A 16,333-nucleotide genomic window follows, 5' to 3' on the forward strand; every position below is an offset into this window, starting at 1 on the left:
TTCTTCTTCCGCTTCTTTCTCGTGCCTAAAACTGTCTGACACTGTTCTTTGTAATCAGTTGATGAAAGTGATAGACGTTCAAGGATATGATAGGCCAATGTGCAGAAATGTTTTTGTTTTTCAAATTGGGGGGGGGGGGGGGGATCAAATGGAAGTGGGGTTTAACATGGAACTCTGTGGGGAAAAATTAATTCCACAATTCAAAAGATACAACTTGACAAATATGATAGATAGAGTCCTGGGGTCTTCAGAAATGAATAGAGAATTACAGGGCCTACGAATCAGTATCATGGTCAAGTGACTCCAGTGACCTTGAACTCTGACCTTGAACATAAACACTGGTATACCTTTAAAATTGGGACTAATAGCAAAATGGAATCTTTAGAAATTGCAAGAGGATGACATGACCTACAAACTAGTATCAAGGTCAGGTGACTTCAGTGACCTTGACCTCTGACCTTAGAACATGAAATTGGTATTACTTAAGAACCAGGTTGGATAGAGATGTGGGGTCTTCAGAAATGATGAAAGGGTGATAAGATATATACAAATTGATATCAAGATCAAGTGACTCCATTGACTTTCATCTGAACGTACAAACTCACATAAATTTAGAACTGGAATTGATAGAGAGATGAAACCTTGAGCTATGATAAGAAGATGATAAAATCTACAAACTAGTATCAAGGTCAAGTTACTCCAGTGACCTTGACCTCTGAACATAGAATTGGTATTACATAAGAACCAGGTCGGATAGAGTTATTGGGTCTTCACAAATGATGAAAGGGTGATGAGATATACAAAATGTTATTAAGGTCAAGTGACTCCAGTGACCTTGACCTTGAACATACAGACTCATTTAATTTCATCACTGAAATTGATAGAGACATTGGATCTTCAGAAATGATAAGAAGATATGATCTACAAACTAGTATCAAGGTCAAGTGACTCCAGTGACCTAAAACCTAGGTCTGAATTTAACTTTAGAACTGGTACTGACAGAGACATGGAATCTTCAGAATTGATAAAGGGTGTAGTGATGTACAAACTAGTATCTCCAGTGGCCTTGACCTTTGACCTTGATTATAAAAACTTGTATAAGTTTAGAACCATGACTGATAGAGATCATAAAAAATTATAAGAGGATGTTGGGACCTACAAACTAGGATCAAAGTCAAGTGACACCAGTTTTACTGAAGGAAAAAAATGGGATTTTTTTTGAAAAATTTCAAAATCAGTCTTTGTGATTTATATTTTTTTAAATGAAGTTAAAATTACATGTAGAATGGATTTTGTCAAGGAAGGAAAATAATAAAAATAATAGTACTCAGAAAAAGCCACTTTTATACAGCCAGTACTTCATTTTGGAGACTTTATAATCAGTAGATTATTATCATATCTTGTTTTAAATTCTATCTGATAATTTTTTTACCGTGTCTGCTAGATTTTCTAAATTATCCCTAATCTACAGGATATAATATCTGGTAGATTTTATGCTCTTTCACCAACTGAGATGAAAAACACTCCATTAGATATTTTTGAATGATTGATATGGAAATTGATGCAAATACAGGTGACTCTTGATAACTAGAAGTTCGAGGGACCTTGATAAAACTTTGAGAAATCGAAATTCGGAAATTGAAGGTCCGCCGATATGGTTAAGATTTTACAGTAACCGGAAATGTTTACCAACAAGATCATATTGTTTTGACATGTTTTCCTTCATATTTGTCAGGTAGTTAATTTAATATAAAAATAAAGAACCTTATTTTGCATTAATAAAAAGATTTTAAAGTTTATGTATTTATTTGCTCTTTAATCAATAATCATGCTAAAATATGCATACAAAACCATGTTCCGGTAAAGGTTTACTATTACTAACTAAACAGAGAACAATGTTATGTCACTTTACACAAAGCAAAAATTCTAACGAATGAGAAAAACGAAGTTTCAGAGTAACTTTACACAAAGAACAATCTCGAGAAAGAAGTAGAGACATTTTCTTTAGTCATCTGGTCCAGAAAATAGATGATTTCAGAAGGAGTCTCAAAATCTGGAATTCAAATAAGGAATATATATGCAAATCCAAACTACATTTAATTTTATCCAAAATTGCTTTGTGTTGTATGACAGGAGCGTGAAGTTGGCATAAAATTGCCAAAAAATGCAAATATCAATGAAAATTTTCATAAATTCAGGGGGTTTTCCTTTCAGAAAACATACAGCCCATGCGTCAAGCAAATTTATATTCAAACACATTTTTCATCTTCTCTTAATACACAACATATATTAATTTCATTTTGCTCGACGGATGGGCACACCTTTTCCTAAGCAATAATCTGGGTGACATTTAACAGTTTTCAAGCTCTTTTTGAAAAAAGGCGGGAAGAACTCTTATTCATGACGTAATAATGCTATAAAATAAGAAATAACTTTGATTTAAGTTGAGATAGTATACTTGGAATGTATTTAACTTATTCAAAACACAGATCAAGCTTGAATCAAGACACATTTAAAATTTTTTGGGCCTTTTTATGTACATGTTCTTTAACAGTCTGTAGATTACTAAATTAATGTATAAAACTTACTCTCTCATTGTCAAGTCAAAATAAATTATAGATTTTATTCATAGCCGGATTATATATAATTCTAATCATCACAAGACCTCTGTGTAAGGTGTAAACTGACTAATTAGCCAATTATATACTAAAGTTTTTTCACCTCCACAAAGAAGCACTATGCAGTGATGTTTCAACTACGTTAAGACCTAATTACCCCTCTGACATTCAACAAAATCCAGGTAAGGTCCAAGCGGAAATTATTACACGCTTGGGTAACGGTGGTATATGCTAGCTACCACCACTTCGAGAAATCGAGAATGAAAAACAATGAAATGTGTTTTCTGGGACCCAACTTCACTTCGAGAGATCGAGAACTTCGAGAGATCAATTGTTCGAGAGATCGATAATAAATTTTCTTTGTTATATATAGAGAAAAAAATCGGTACCATGATTTCACTTCGAGAGACTGAGAACTTCGAGAGATCAAAGTTCGAGCCATCGAGAGTCACCTGTATTCATATTTTGTAAAATTATGTAGAAAACAAAACGTTCAAAAAAGTTCATATTGAATCATATATGTTGGATAAATTCAAGCATGATAAGACTATGATTCGTGCATGGGACAGTCATGTGATAATAATCCATTTAATTCAGAACGTCCAACTGTCAGTGTATCCGGTCCTACCCAGTCTGGTACCACGGTAACTATTGTTTGTACTGCTACTGTTACGTCTGAATCACCTGCTATCACAGCCATACAGTGGACAAAAAACAGTGTCGCAATAGACATAGCAGGCAGTAACGGGAAATACTCCGGAGGATCTATATCGATACCTTCACTGACTATCACCACCATAACTAGCACAGACAGGGGAGATTACCGGTGTAAAGCTACTAACGCTGTAGGATCTACCAATAGTACTTCTGCTGTGACTCTGGGTAAAGTATAATTATATCAATGTTAATTGTCAAATATGTCTGTCTATAGTTATATCAATGTAAAATTTTCGTATTTGATAGCATTGTCAATAGCAAAATATATGTCTATATTATCAGTGATGATAAATATTTGTTTAATATGTTATTGTGAAAATTATGTCTATGATGTCAAAATGTATGAATGTTTTAAAGACTTAAAGGGACTGGTTCACGATTTTTGATAAAAATATTTTTCATTTTTGATGGTAAACATTAAAAATATAACTTGTTTATATTGTTGACAGCCAAAATTTTGACCTTCTGAATGCAAGAATAAAAGCAATATTTTAGCCTTAAATCTGTGTTATGATAACAAAGACTCGAGTCTTTTTATGTATACAAACAAACAAGCGAAATATTGATTTTGTAATATAAAGCATCATAATTTTGCATAGTCGCAAATTTTAATTTTTAGATGACACATTTTACCCCAAAAATGCTTGAAATGTGAAAGATATATTAATAAACTTAGATCGATATACATTTCTTTTGAAAATTTCGTAAACAATAACATACCGCAGTCTTTGTTTACAAAACAAATAATAAACTCTCTAAAATGAGCTTCTATGATAATGTATAACCTTAATTTCTATGTGAACTCTTTTAAACACCTTAGACAGTAGATTTTGATCATTAGAAGTGAAAAAGAAAATTTTGGGGGAAATCATGAGTCAGTCCTTTTAAGTGTTGTCTATCACCCTGTTGGTTTTGTTGAAATTACAAAATGATTGGACTGTCAGACAGAGCTTACATTTGTATTTGAACAATTCCCTTGGGTATGCATATACTGGATATCATTACCTACATGTACTTGCATATTGTAATTAGTACACCTTTTCTACCTCAGATTTATGCCTCGTTCACATGGGTGTGCATTAAATTTTACTTCGCATGCAATTTGATGCGCAGTAAAATAATGCGCATTAAATTAATTCGAATTAGATAGCAATCACACGACGGTAATTAAATATTTAATGCGAAGTAAACAAATACACGTTAAATTTGTATGCATCTCTAAATTAAAGGTTGCACAAAATAAATAAAAGAATAGACTATATATTGTTGAAAATTATTTTTTATATATTTTAATGAATATTGTGTAGATACAGAATTCATTGTTCAAAACACTGTATATAGTGTACTACATGTTTACAATGTACCTGTCACTGATCTACACACAAGGAGTTTATCGTGTTTGTTTTTGTATGTTCCCAAGAAATTACATGTTATTTCCTCTGACGACCAGCATTCACTCTAGACAATATATTGCTTCTTCATGAGCCCATAAAACCTCGGAACGTCTCCTTCACCATTCCGCTGACTACTGTTGTGACGTAATTTTTTATTACTAATACATATTATAAGTCTACAATAACTATGATGTCATATGTAGTGATGGGAATCGGTGAGAATTCCATAGTCAATGATTGGTTTACTGTAACTAAATATTAATCGATTATAATTGGATAACTAGAAGTTCTATGATATAAAGTCATATAACTACTGAAATAGTGTAAAAAAAAATATTGTCTCCGTTTATATTTGTTGTTTCTATTGCTGAAATAGTGTAAATAAATATTTTCTGTGTGTATTTTTGTTTGACTATATCTTAATAATATCTTTTGATTTTAAAAGCCAAAACAATTTTTAGAAACATCTGATTTACTTCAGTTATTTGCCCATAAATCAAAGTACTGTTACGTGTCATTATGTTAGGATGATCCAACATATTTAAAATAAAATTGAAATTCAGCAAGAAAGAAATGAAATTTATTTTATTAAAAACAAAACAAATACATTGTCAACAACTAAAAACATGATAAGCATATGCAGAGTAACAGTGGTCTTTGAAAGCGGTTTTTATCTACATAATTCACACATGGCTTTGCTCATATCAAGATTTTCTTTGTCTGAATCAAATCAAAAGTAATGTCTATCCAACCATGCAAACATGCTATTTTCCCTATTTCCAGGGTATGGTTAATAGGTTAATATGTAGATAGTTCACGGCAGGAATATTCTTCATAAACTACAGTCGTCGAGAAAACAAAATTTAAAAACTGATTATTTAGAATAAAATTTTCATAATCGAGTGCTTGGAATTTTTGAACAATCAACTGATTTTCGATTATAATCGATGATTGGAACACCAATAGTCATATGGTATAAAAAATAAACAATGAGCAGCATATTTGTTAAAATGCAAAAGAGAAAATCATATTAATCACTATTTTAAAACATTTTTGTCATATTTGAAAGCTATTCCTTCCATATGTACATGTATTACTCAGCATGCCTATGCAGAGCACAGATTTACGTCTGACATTATCTAATGACATTCTGTTTGTACATGTTTTTAGCTCACCTCTTCTCTGGAACCACTGGGCCAATTATAACCAAAATTGGCCAATAACATCCTTGGGTGAAGGGCTTTCAAGTTTATTCAAATAAAGAGGCATGCCCCCTTCAAAGGGGAGATAATCACAAATATGCAAAAATAGGGTAGGGTCATTTAAAAATATTATTCTCAAGAACCACTTGGCCATAAGAGCTGAAATTTACATGAAAGCTTTTAGACATAGTGTAGATTCAAGTTTGTTAAAATCATGGCCCCCGGGGGTAAGATGAGGCGACAATAGGGGATCAAACTTTTACATACAGATATATAGGGAAAATCTTGAAAAAATCTTCTTCTCAACAACCACTGAGCCAGAAGAGCTGATATTTACATGAAAGCTTCCTGACATAGTGCAGATTCAAGTATCTTAAACTCATGACCCCTGGAGTTAGGATGGGGCCACAATAGGGGATCAAAGTTTTACATAACTGATAAATAGAAAAAAATCTTTAAAGATTTTCTCCTTCAGAACCATTGGGCTAAAGAAGTTTAGATTTGCACAAAAGCTTCCTGACATAGTGCAGATTGAAGTTTGTAAAAATCATGGCCCCCGGGATAAGATAGGGCCACAGTAGGGGATCAAAATTTTACATACAAATATATAGGGAAAATCATTAAAAATCTTCTGAAAAATCACGAGCCAGAAAAGTTTACATTTACATGAAAGCTTCATGAAATATTGCAGATTCAATTTTGTAAAAATGATGGCCCCCGGGAGTAGGTTGGGGCCACAATAGAAATGTTTTACATGCAAATATATAGGAAAAATCTTTAAATATGAGCCAATGTGACTCGGGGAGCGTGTGGCCCATGGGCCTCTTGTTTAGTTATTATTATCATTTTGATAAGTTTTTTGCACAAAACTAACATTAATAGATATAGCTGACCACAGGTACGATGCATGTGACACAAATTTGCCATTACGCATGCGTCTACGTTTAATGCGCATTAGCTTCGTTTTGCGGAGCTAGTGCGAAGTAAATTTAATTCACATTAAATCGCGATGTAAATGTTATTCGAAATAAACTAATGCGCATTATAATCTCTGTGTGTACGTGATTCAGATTTAATTCACATTAACTAACATTTAATGCGAATTAAATTCTCTGTGTGAATTGGGCATTACATTAGTTACTTTGATTTTAGCTAAAATGAGTATCTTAATTAACACAATGATTTAGCTTTATAGTCTGCGATATAATACAATAGTGTGTATAAAAAGGAATCATGATAGTACATGCATTTAACTGCGATATGGAACAATAAAAGTTCCCAGTTCATATTGTAGTTTCATGTTTCCTAAGTGACACACTCTAAGATGAAGGATGTTGCTGACTTTTAAAACATTGATTTATTACAGCACCTCCCACTACTGTGTCAGTTACTGGACCAAGTTCTGTGTTGTACGGTAATGATGTCACATTCACTGGGACGGTCACTTCTGATCTCTCCTGGACTGCTCAGAAATGGCAAAAAGTTTACAGTAATGGCACTGTACTAGATATAAATATAAATGATGGAAAGTATGCAGGGAGTAGCCTAGCGTCTCCCAATCCCAAACTACAGATCATCAAAACAGACTTTGGTGACGAGACAAAGTACCAGCTCGTTGTGAGTAATGGTGTGGGATCCACCACCAGTAATCAAGTGACTTTGGATGTTACTGGAGGTAATAATGTTTACATTTTATTTGTATTTAAAATTCAATGCATTATATTGTTTTGTGTGTAAATGATCATAAACTATCTGCCATTGTGTAACTCACAATCAAGGTAAGTTTTAACTTGGCACTCTTGAAACTCCCTAATTGTTTTAAATATATTTGAAAACTCTCTTGCCTACAATGGCTAGGATTCTGCTTAAGTTAGTGTCCTTGGTTTTTGTTACAGTTTGATTGAGTTTGGTGATCAAAATTTGGCTCTGGAACAAAAAATTAAAAAAATCGTATATCAATGTAAATCTTTTGATTGACCCAATCTGATCAAAATCAGATCTTTGATCCACTCCATTATTGTTATGTGGCTACACAAATGACCCTATGATATGAATAGATAAAAGGAAAAAGCTGATATGGTAGACTGTAATATCTGCAGTGTTTGAAGGATTGCTAACCATGTAGATCTACTGCTTTATTAATTTTGTTTTATTTATAGAACAATTTTAAGAAGTAGCAATACTTTGACAAATGATATGATGAATTCAGAAAAGAACCAAACCATGGATTTTACATTACAATTTCCAATGATATAGTTGCTGTTTTACTGTTTTCTAGAATTTAATGTATTAATCAATTATGATATACTTGCACAAAAAAGCACTGTTTGAATTGTTTATAATAACCCAATTTATGAAATATGGCAGAGTTCACATTAGGGCTGTTCCAGAAATGATCAAATGGGGGGGTCGGGCGGCAAATGATATTTTTTTGTGTGGGTGGTCGTATTTTTTCATATTTTATTTGGTCCGTGGTTGGACTGTTAAAAAAATATTTATTATGGGTAGTGGGTAGTTTCTATTGTTTTATTTTGTGCCACGTGGGTGTTGAGTTTTCAGAATATTTTTATTGTCGCTCTTGTCGTGTTGGTTACAAAACGTTGGAGGGAAAATTGAAAACGTGCTTTCGAAATCGGAAATCGGAAGTAACATAGAACTATTCGAGTTGTCGCTCTTTGCAGCGCATAACTTTCCATTACGGCACTCTTCATATTAGAGGCGCGTTTAGTAGGGTCCCTTTGGACGTGATGGCGGCGAACTCTCTTCGGTAGATTATTACAGTTTACAGTGCATCGATTTTGGGAATATTTTGAAACCAATAGGTATTCCGTTTTCTAATAAAAATAGGCAAACCTTAGTTGATTTATATGAGGGTACCGATGCGTTATATTTATCAGTCGGTGTGATGGTGATATAGAGGCCTCCGGGCGCGGGCTCCATTAGAAGACGAACGATTCGTGGAAAAACATATCCATACCCATTTCATGATAATAGCATCGTTTGGACTCCCAATCTTTCCAACATTCCCGCCATAGATGCCTTTGATTGTTGATGTGACATCGTTTCTTCAGAACTACTGTGATACAATGTCGCACAGGCATTACCGCGTCATTGACTAGAATGTTTGTCCCGAAAACCTCGCGAGATTTGTACCGTTTTCATTTTTAAAAATATTTTTGGGGTGGGTCAGGTTAGTTTTTTTTTTATTAGATGGGTCATTGTAAAATGAGTTTATTAATTTGATGGGTCATGGGGTAATTTTTTATTTTTTTTTATGGGTGCTTGGTATATACAAAAGGTGCCTCCCGACCCCCCCATGTATTTATTTCTGGAATAGCCCTTATGAATTTCTGTTAACTTTTAAGCAGAAATCTTTAGGAGATCGGCAGGACTATTTATTGAAGGTTACGGGTGAAGGGCACTGAACCATGCGGTTACCTTATGTCGGTCCAATGCCTCCATCTCTCCTGAGCATTATTCTCTCTGAATCATGTACGCATAGCTCTAATGGATTATTCCGATAGACATTCCTCAACACTAATTTTTATTCATTTAGAAAACAATAACATTGCAGCTGCTAAGAGCTAGATATAAAGAGAGGTATAAGAATTTTCCTGTGTTAAGGGAGATAACTTCTAAGTATTAGGGAATAATACTGTTTTTTAGGTCACCTGAGTAAACTCAGGTGACCTATTGCTATTGATCTGGGTCTGGCACTGTGAGTCATCCACTAACAACTTCTTCTCAGAAACTACTGGGCCAATCTTGACCAAATTTGGTATGTAGCATCTATAGGTGAAGAAGATCAGAAATTGTAAATATCATGACCCCGCACTCTAAATGGCCCCAAATTGACCAATTTTCAAAAAATCTTCTCTACAACCTCACATGTGTAAGAAAAACTAAATGCATAGTGATGTAGAGCAGGAAAGCCTCTACCAAAATTGTAAATTTCATGATTCCCAGGGTAGGGGTTCTGACTCCAGGGTGGGGCCAAACTTACTATATAGTGTCGATGTGTAAAACACTTGAATAACATCTTCTTTAGTGCCATTGATACTAAATTGAAACTAAATGGATATTTAGAAAGAGCAGGTAGTCTTTTACCAAAATTGTAAATTTGATGATCCCTGGGGTAGGTGTTTCGGTATTAGAGTGCAGTCAAAATGGTCAGTTATTAAATGTGTGAACAATAGACATTTTTAACATATTCAGAACAGGAATTTTTTTCTAGATTTCATAGTCCTTGGGAGTAGTGATAGTTTTTCACTAGTACTCAGGTGACTGATAAGGCCTGTGGGCCTCTAGTTTGTCCTACCATGTCATTCTGTCATAATTCAGTTTTTGTTTATTATACTTGATGCATAAATGGTATATATGAATACTGTAAACGTATTATATTTGGCGTGTATGATATTTAGCGGAAATCGTTTTTTTCAACAAGTTAGCGTAGATTTGATTTAGCGCATTCCTGAATTACTTTAAACATCTAGATTTACGGATGGCATTTAGCGATGTACTTGATTTAGCGGAAGCTGCGTTCCGCCAAAGGCGCTAAATAGAATACACAGCCAAATGTAATACATTTACAGTATATGAATACACCATGAGAATACACATGCAGATCAAGTGACTGTGGTTTGGGTCAGATAATGTTTGGCAGAGTTATGCCCCTTGGACACAAAATTTTCAACAATTCATAGTTTCCAGTCATTATCTCAGCCATAGAAAGACATTCTAAAATAAAAATTTAGGTCTATACTTGGCACTTACGGCATTTGAGCAGGGAGGGATTGTTATTGTGCCACACTTGCTGTGACATGGGGCCACGGTTTTTGCAGTTTCATCCGAAAGACCGCCCCATTTAGTTGTCTCTTATGGCAAGCAAGGGGTACTTAGAACCTAGCTATTCTAACTCGATTTCACTGGGGGTTCTGTCAAATAAAATTTGAAAGAGTTGAGCCATGTGGACCTTGAAAAATTTAAAAGAATATAGTTTCTGCTTAATTATCTAATACCCCATTCAAAAGACACAATTTGCATACAGAAATCGTTTTTGCATATGTGTAAATTTACTTAGGTGTGCAATTCTTGTCTTATGAACTGCTTTACTTATATGCAAAATCCTGCACACCTAAGTAAAGGACTCGAGCCACGAACACCCTGTAATGGCCTACGCTTTGGGTGAAATCTAAAGTGTCTTTTGCTGATTTCTTCTATCGTTGATTTCCATGTATATTAATTACCCAAATCACATGTCACCTTAATTTGTGAAACTGGATGTTGATTACTTGAAATTAAACGTCAAACCCATAAATGTATTTGATTTTTTCCCGGATTTTACCACCTAGCTCTTTTTCACTTTGAGGCAATATTTTTTGATATTGCGTATGTTTCACTGTAAGATTTAATTCTATTGAATAAAAATTGGTAATGAAAGGTATTCTTTCCAATGAAAAAAAACTCAGCGACGTACGTTCTAGCTGCTATCAAAAAGTAGCATTTTTGAAATATTGCGAGAGGAAGAGGAATAGTCGTCTGAACAGCTGACATCAGTATGTGTGATGTATTGTGATTACTGCGGATACAGGTGCCAATTAAAATGCTTCATTATGTTGATTCCTAAAAATAAGATACGCAAGTATTACAGAATTTCCATTCTACAGCAAGTATTACCAATTATATAGCCGGGAGTTCACATTTTCAACCAAATCTTTTGAAGTTTGGCACCTCGAGTCAGTACACTACGCAGGGCTATCACTAGGCCGACCACTCATTGGACCAGTGATATATGTCAGTACATATGAATTAAAAGTGCGGGAATAGTAGTAAAAACTTCTTGTACATTCCATTTCATTTGAAAATGAAAAGTAATCTTTCTGATTTTGTCTGGGGAAAAAACAACAACATACAATATTCCTCACACATAATATTGCTCATTTACATAAATTAAGTATCTCCAGTCATTCATCTATTCTCATATATTTCCAGTTAATAAATTCCCGCACATGACTTCAATCTTCCATCTTCCTTGCCAACATATACCTGTTTTGTCGAATCTCCACAATGGGGTGAAAATTGTTTTATATATATAAGTGTTTTGTAATGCATATTCTTTACTTTTAATTACAGTACAATGAGAAGTAACTATATGTATGATTACGGGTATAAATAAATAATTATTAAATCTTTAGATTTATTTTTAATAAAAAAGGGTAGTTGTTTTCTCAAATGATCATTTTACACATTTAAATGACAGTTTTAAGGAGTTTAATTTATATTTGTAAAAGTGCAAGGGAGGCTACTGTAAGCTAAATTAAGAGACGGATCCAATGGAACGTGCACACACAATTTTCAATAGAAAATGGAGGACAAGAATATATAAATGGAATTTATGAACATTTTCTTAGTATAATATTAACCCTTCATTTTTTTAATCAAGACATTCAAACCTGTGATATAGATCTACCATAGTATAATGATTATTGTACCAGTATTACATGTACCAGGGTTAATATAGTGCATATCAGTTTAGAAGTATACGTATAACATATTGTGTTTATATTTCTACCTAGCCATTTATCATTGAATGTGAAGAGAGCGATGCCTTAATTGAAGGTCTAAGTTAATATTTATTATTGTCAGGGGTAGTTGCAAATTAACTTTTGCTCATATGTTGTAGCAAATTTTCTGTATTTTTTGTCGTGTGAACACACAATAAATTTATGTACGTATGCATTTGATGTACACAATCATTAACAGTAGATTTAGCAACACCAAATAAATTTCCAATTGTCTGATATTCAGCAGTGGACGCTAACCAGTAAATGGCTATAGCAACTTTATTCTTTGCATTCAACAGAACCTCTACAGTCTGCGGGCAGGTGCCAAAGCACTTTCTAGCTTTTGACAAAGTTTAAAGAAAGTGTTCTTATTTGATAGTTCTCGCAATGGTTAGTCATTGTCATCAAAGTCTCTGAGGATGGTGCCATCGCACCATTCAGTAGAACGATCTTTCCTATGAACATCTCTTGTTCTGTCATAATTTCTGAGCTTAGGTATACATGTACATGTAGTATGGACGTTTTTTATGGAAACGGACAAGTCTGAATCGATCTATCTCTATTTTGTAAAGAGTTTTAGCAGCTAGGGTTTATACATACGCCAATAAAGTATTTAAACTTTGATTGTCTGAACGTGTACGTAGCAAATATACCTTTACTTAATATACGAGTATATGTATTTACCCGTGTGCAAACTTACATCAGTAAAGTTCCATCGTATAAATTGGGTATTAATCATACATGGGATTTAGATATGTCATGAGAACATGCATATCAAGTACTTATGTTTACATGTATACAGGTCTGGCCAGATGCAATCTGGCAGAGTTACAACCCTTGTGGGCTTTTATGTAGCTCCAACACATCTGGTTTATAAATAATGTTGTGCCGAAGACAATTGAAAGAAAATATAGAAAGATTATACTTTGTTGATGTCAGCTAAGCTTGAAATAAAAATATTCAGTATGGTCACGTAATACTATGGAAAAACGTACTATTTCATCTTGAATTGATGTAGAATGGCCATTTGACTGGAGGTCACATTGTTAGATAAACTACAGATTGAATAACAATAATTCAGCTTATTAGTTTGTTTCTCAGTAAATGATTGACAAATACTAAAACTGATTCACATTTAATGAATACAATTACCAATTAGAAAATGCTTTGCAACATTGTGATTTCAAATAGAATGTTTGGCTCCTTAAGCTTGCTTAATTGGACTTGTGTGCTGGAGAGTTTATATTAGTAGGCTCTAGAATTTAAAAGTGCAGGATCGAGCCCACATGGCAAATATCTAAAATTTTGTCAGGTTTTTAATAGCTCAAAACAACATTAATTTAGAGATTTAGATAGATATAATTTATACTATATAAAGGTTTAAATACTTCATATTTACAGATTGATGTACTATGTGTTTTTCAGATATTCCGACTGTAGCATTAACTGGAGGTTCGACTGTCGTGTTTGGTAGTGACATCACGTTCACAGGTACCATAACATCCAGTCCTGCAACTACATCAGTGACATGGCAGAAGGTTAATGGTTCACAGACAGAAAATCTTGATATTAGCAATCAGAAGTATGCGGGAAGTTCTGTTATTGTCGGTAGTACTAAACTTGTCATCAATGATGCTAAATTCAATGATGATGCAATATACCAGCTGGCAGTTACCAATCTAGTCGGCAAAAAGACGAGCAATAAGATCAATCTCACTGTGACTGGAGGTACGTCTATAGATTATTTATGCAGCAACATGGAGTCCATATGTCATAGCGTTTGTGAAGCACATGTATGAACTTACAAGGGATACATATATATGTACCTAATGTGTGTTAATTAGAGGTTATTGACTGATTATCAGGATGGATACTCGCCTGAGGTTGCTTTGCAATAAAATGGACCAAGGTTGCAAAGTGCAACAACTGGGGGAGGGGGGTGTATTTCCCAATATTTAGTTAATTACATACGTTTAAAATGATTCTATGCTCTTCACATTTCATTTACATTTTTGGTAGCAGACAAATTAAGTTACATGTATCTATTATTTCAGTGTTTTTCAAACTTAAAAAATTATTACCATGGTATCCACTCATGAGAATCTTTCGCATTGTAAACCTCAAAGTGTTGGTCTCCAGAATTTGACTTTGTTTTAATCAATTTTAGTCAGATTTTGTGAAGGATTGTGGTTTGATTTATTTATGAAGATACATAGAATCTGATAATGAAATAGTTTTGAGGTGGTAGATCTAATTTGTAGCTGCCTTAATCCCTTATGTGTGGATTTCGTTTCTAGTTCATTTCTGAACAACCATGGTGGAGCATGTGTCCTACTGATAAACTGTGAATCGTTTTTTGTTAAAGTTCTCAATTCTTTAAAATATAATTATGAGCTCAGTCCACAAGCTTTTGGGACAGCACTTGTACATGTATTATTTTCAAATTTAATTTTGTTGAAGTCCGTTTATATGTGCAAATAAATATTTAGGATACCTCATGGTTTGTGATTTAATTGATATGATTTATATTCTATGAGTTGTGTGTTTTCTATCCCCATGGAAAACATAGTGTAATAATCAAACTTTATGTAACAGGTGATACCCACTGGATAAAGGCGTGAACATGTGATAAATATTAATTATTATGTAGTAAATTGATGTACTCATAGAAACATTGTATAGTTTATATAACTAAACCATTTTGTAGAGAAACCAACAATAACCATAAACCCTGCCTCTGCCACTGTGTTTGTGGTGTATGGGAAGACTGCTACACTGACTGCCACAGTGACAACTACACCAGACAGTCCTCCAGCAGCTGTGAACGGATCCTGGCAGAAACAGATGAGTGGAGTGTTCACCGACATCGATATATCAGACGAGAAATACAAGGACAGTGTAAACGATGTCAGTGTTCCTGTTTTAAAGATAAACAGCGCTGTATACACAGATGAGGGAGCGTACAGATTCACTGCCAACAATCTGGTGGGGACCACTGTCAGTAGTGCTAAAACGCTTGATGTCACAGGAAGTAAGTCTTCTGTTAAAATATGAATTATCAATATTACACATTAAACACATGACAATAGTAGTGTTCTTTGCACCTTAAGGACAGTGATACTCAATGAATTCGGAGAAAAATAATCTAAATCAGACTTTTTTGAATTGTAAATCAATTATGTGAACATGATGAATATTTGAACTATTTCAATTTCCTGAAGGTCTATTGGGAAGTTGTTGGTGGGTTTCAATTCTGTGATGTAATTGCATTAAATTTAACAGGGAAATCAAGTTTCAGTTTTGGGTACCAGGGCTCGAAATTAGCGAGAAATACTCGCAAATTGCGAGTACATTTGAAAAATAGCGCGTAAAAATAGTGGGTTCTCGAAAATCTTAGCGAGTGGTGATTTACAAACCATGATCATATCGTATCTGTTTTATACGGTGGTGGCTATTCGTGTTTCGTAAATTGCACTCAGAATCATATAAGCGCTTACATGAACGACCGATTTCAATAACCGTTTCTATCCGGATATTTCTTTTATGATTTGTTTAAAAAATTTGGCGTCAAACAAATGCTTTATAGGTCGGATATCGCATGATTATGATGAAAAATATAGACATGTGCCACGAGTCCTGTTAACTTATAGGGGTAATTAAATTGAATTCCAAGTATATGAGGTTTATTTTATTCTTTTATCGAAAAAGAAATCAGAGTCTATGTTTTACCAAGTCTTCCGGTAGTCAATTTTATCAGAATGTCCTATCTATACAATTTATTCTCACATTGAGGTCGGGTTGTAGTGATGACCCGAGTCATCGAGGGCACTGCTCATCGC

At 33.9% G+C, this 16,333-nt stretch overlaps 1 protein-coding gene across 5 annotated transcripts in view; it reads left to right on the forward strand.

Moving 5' to 3' along the window:
* LOC125673155 (mucin-22-like) overlaps positions 1–16,333 on the forward strand; it is a 103,948-nt gene that overhangs the window by 19,634 nt on the left and 67,981 nt on the right. For 4 of the 5 annotated variants that reach the window (XM_056160687.1, XM_056160690.1, XM_056160689.1 and 1 more), the window contains exons 8-11: positions 3,216–3,500; positions 7,298–7,606; positions 13,920–14,222; positions 15,202–15,525. In XM_056160687.1, the coding sequence (XP_056016662.1) occupies positions 3,216–3,500; positions 7,298–7,606; positions 13,920–14,222; positions 15,202–15,525 (1,221 nt within the window). The remainder of the gene's footprint in view (positions 1–3,215; positions 3,501–7,297; positions 7,607–13,919; positions 14,223–15,201; positions 15,526–16,333) is intronic. The other variant, XM_056160691.1, reaches the window with a different exon arrangement.

The sequence above is a fragment of the Ostrea edulis genome, chromosome 3, assembly GCF_947568905.1.
Source record: "Ostrea edulis chromosome 3, xbOstEdul1.1, whole genome shotgun sequence".
In the NCBI taxonomy this organism is placed as follows: Eukaryota; Metazoa; Mollusca; class Bivalvia; order Ostreida; family Ostreidae; genus Ostrea; species Ostrea edulis.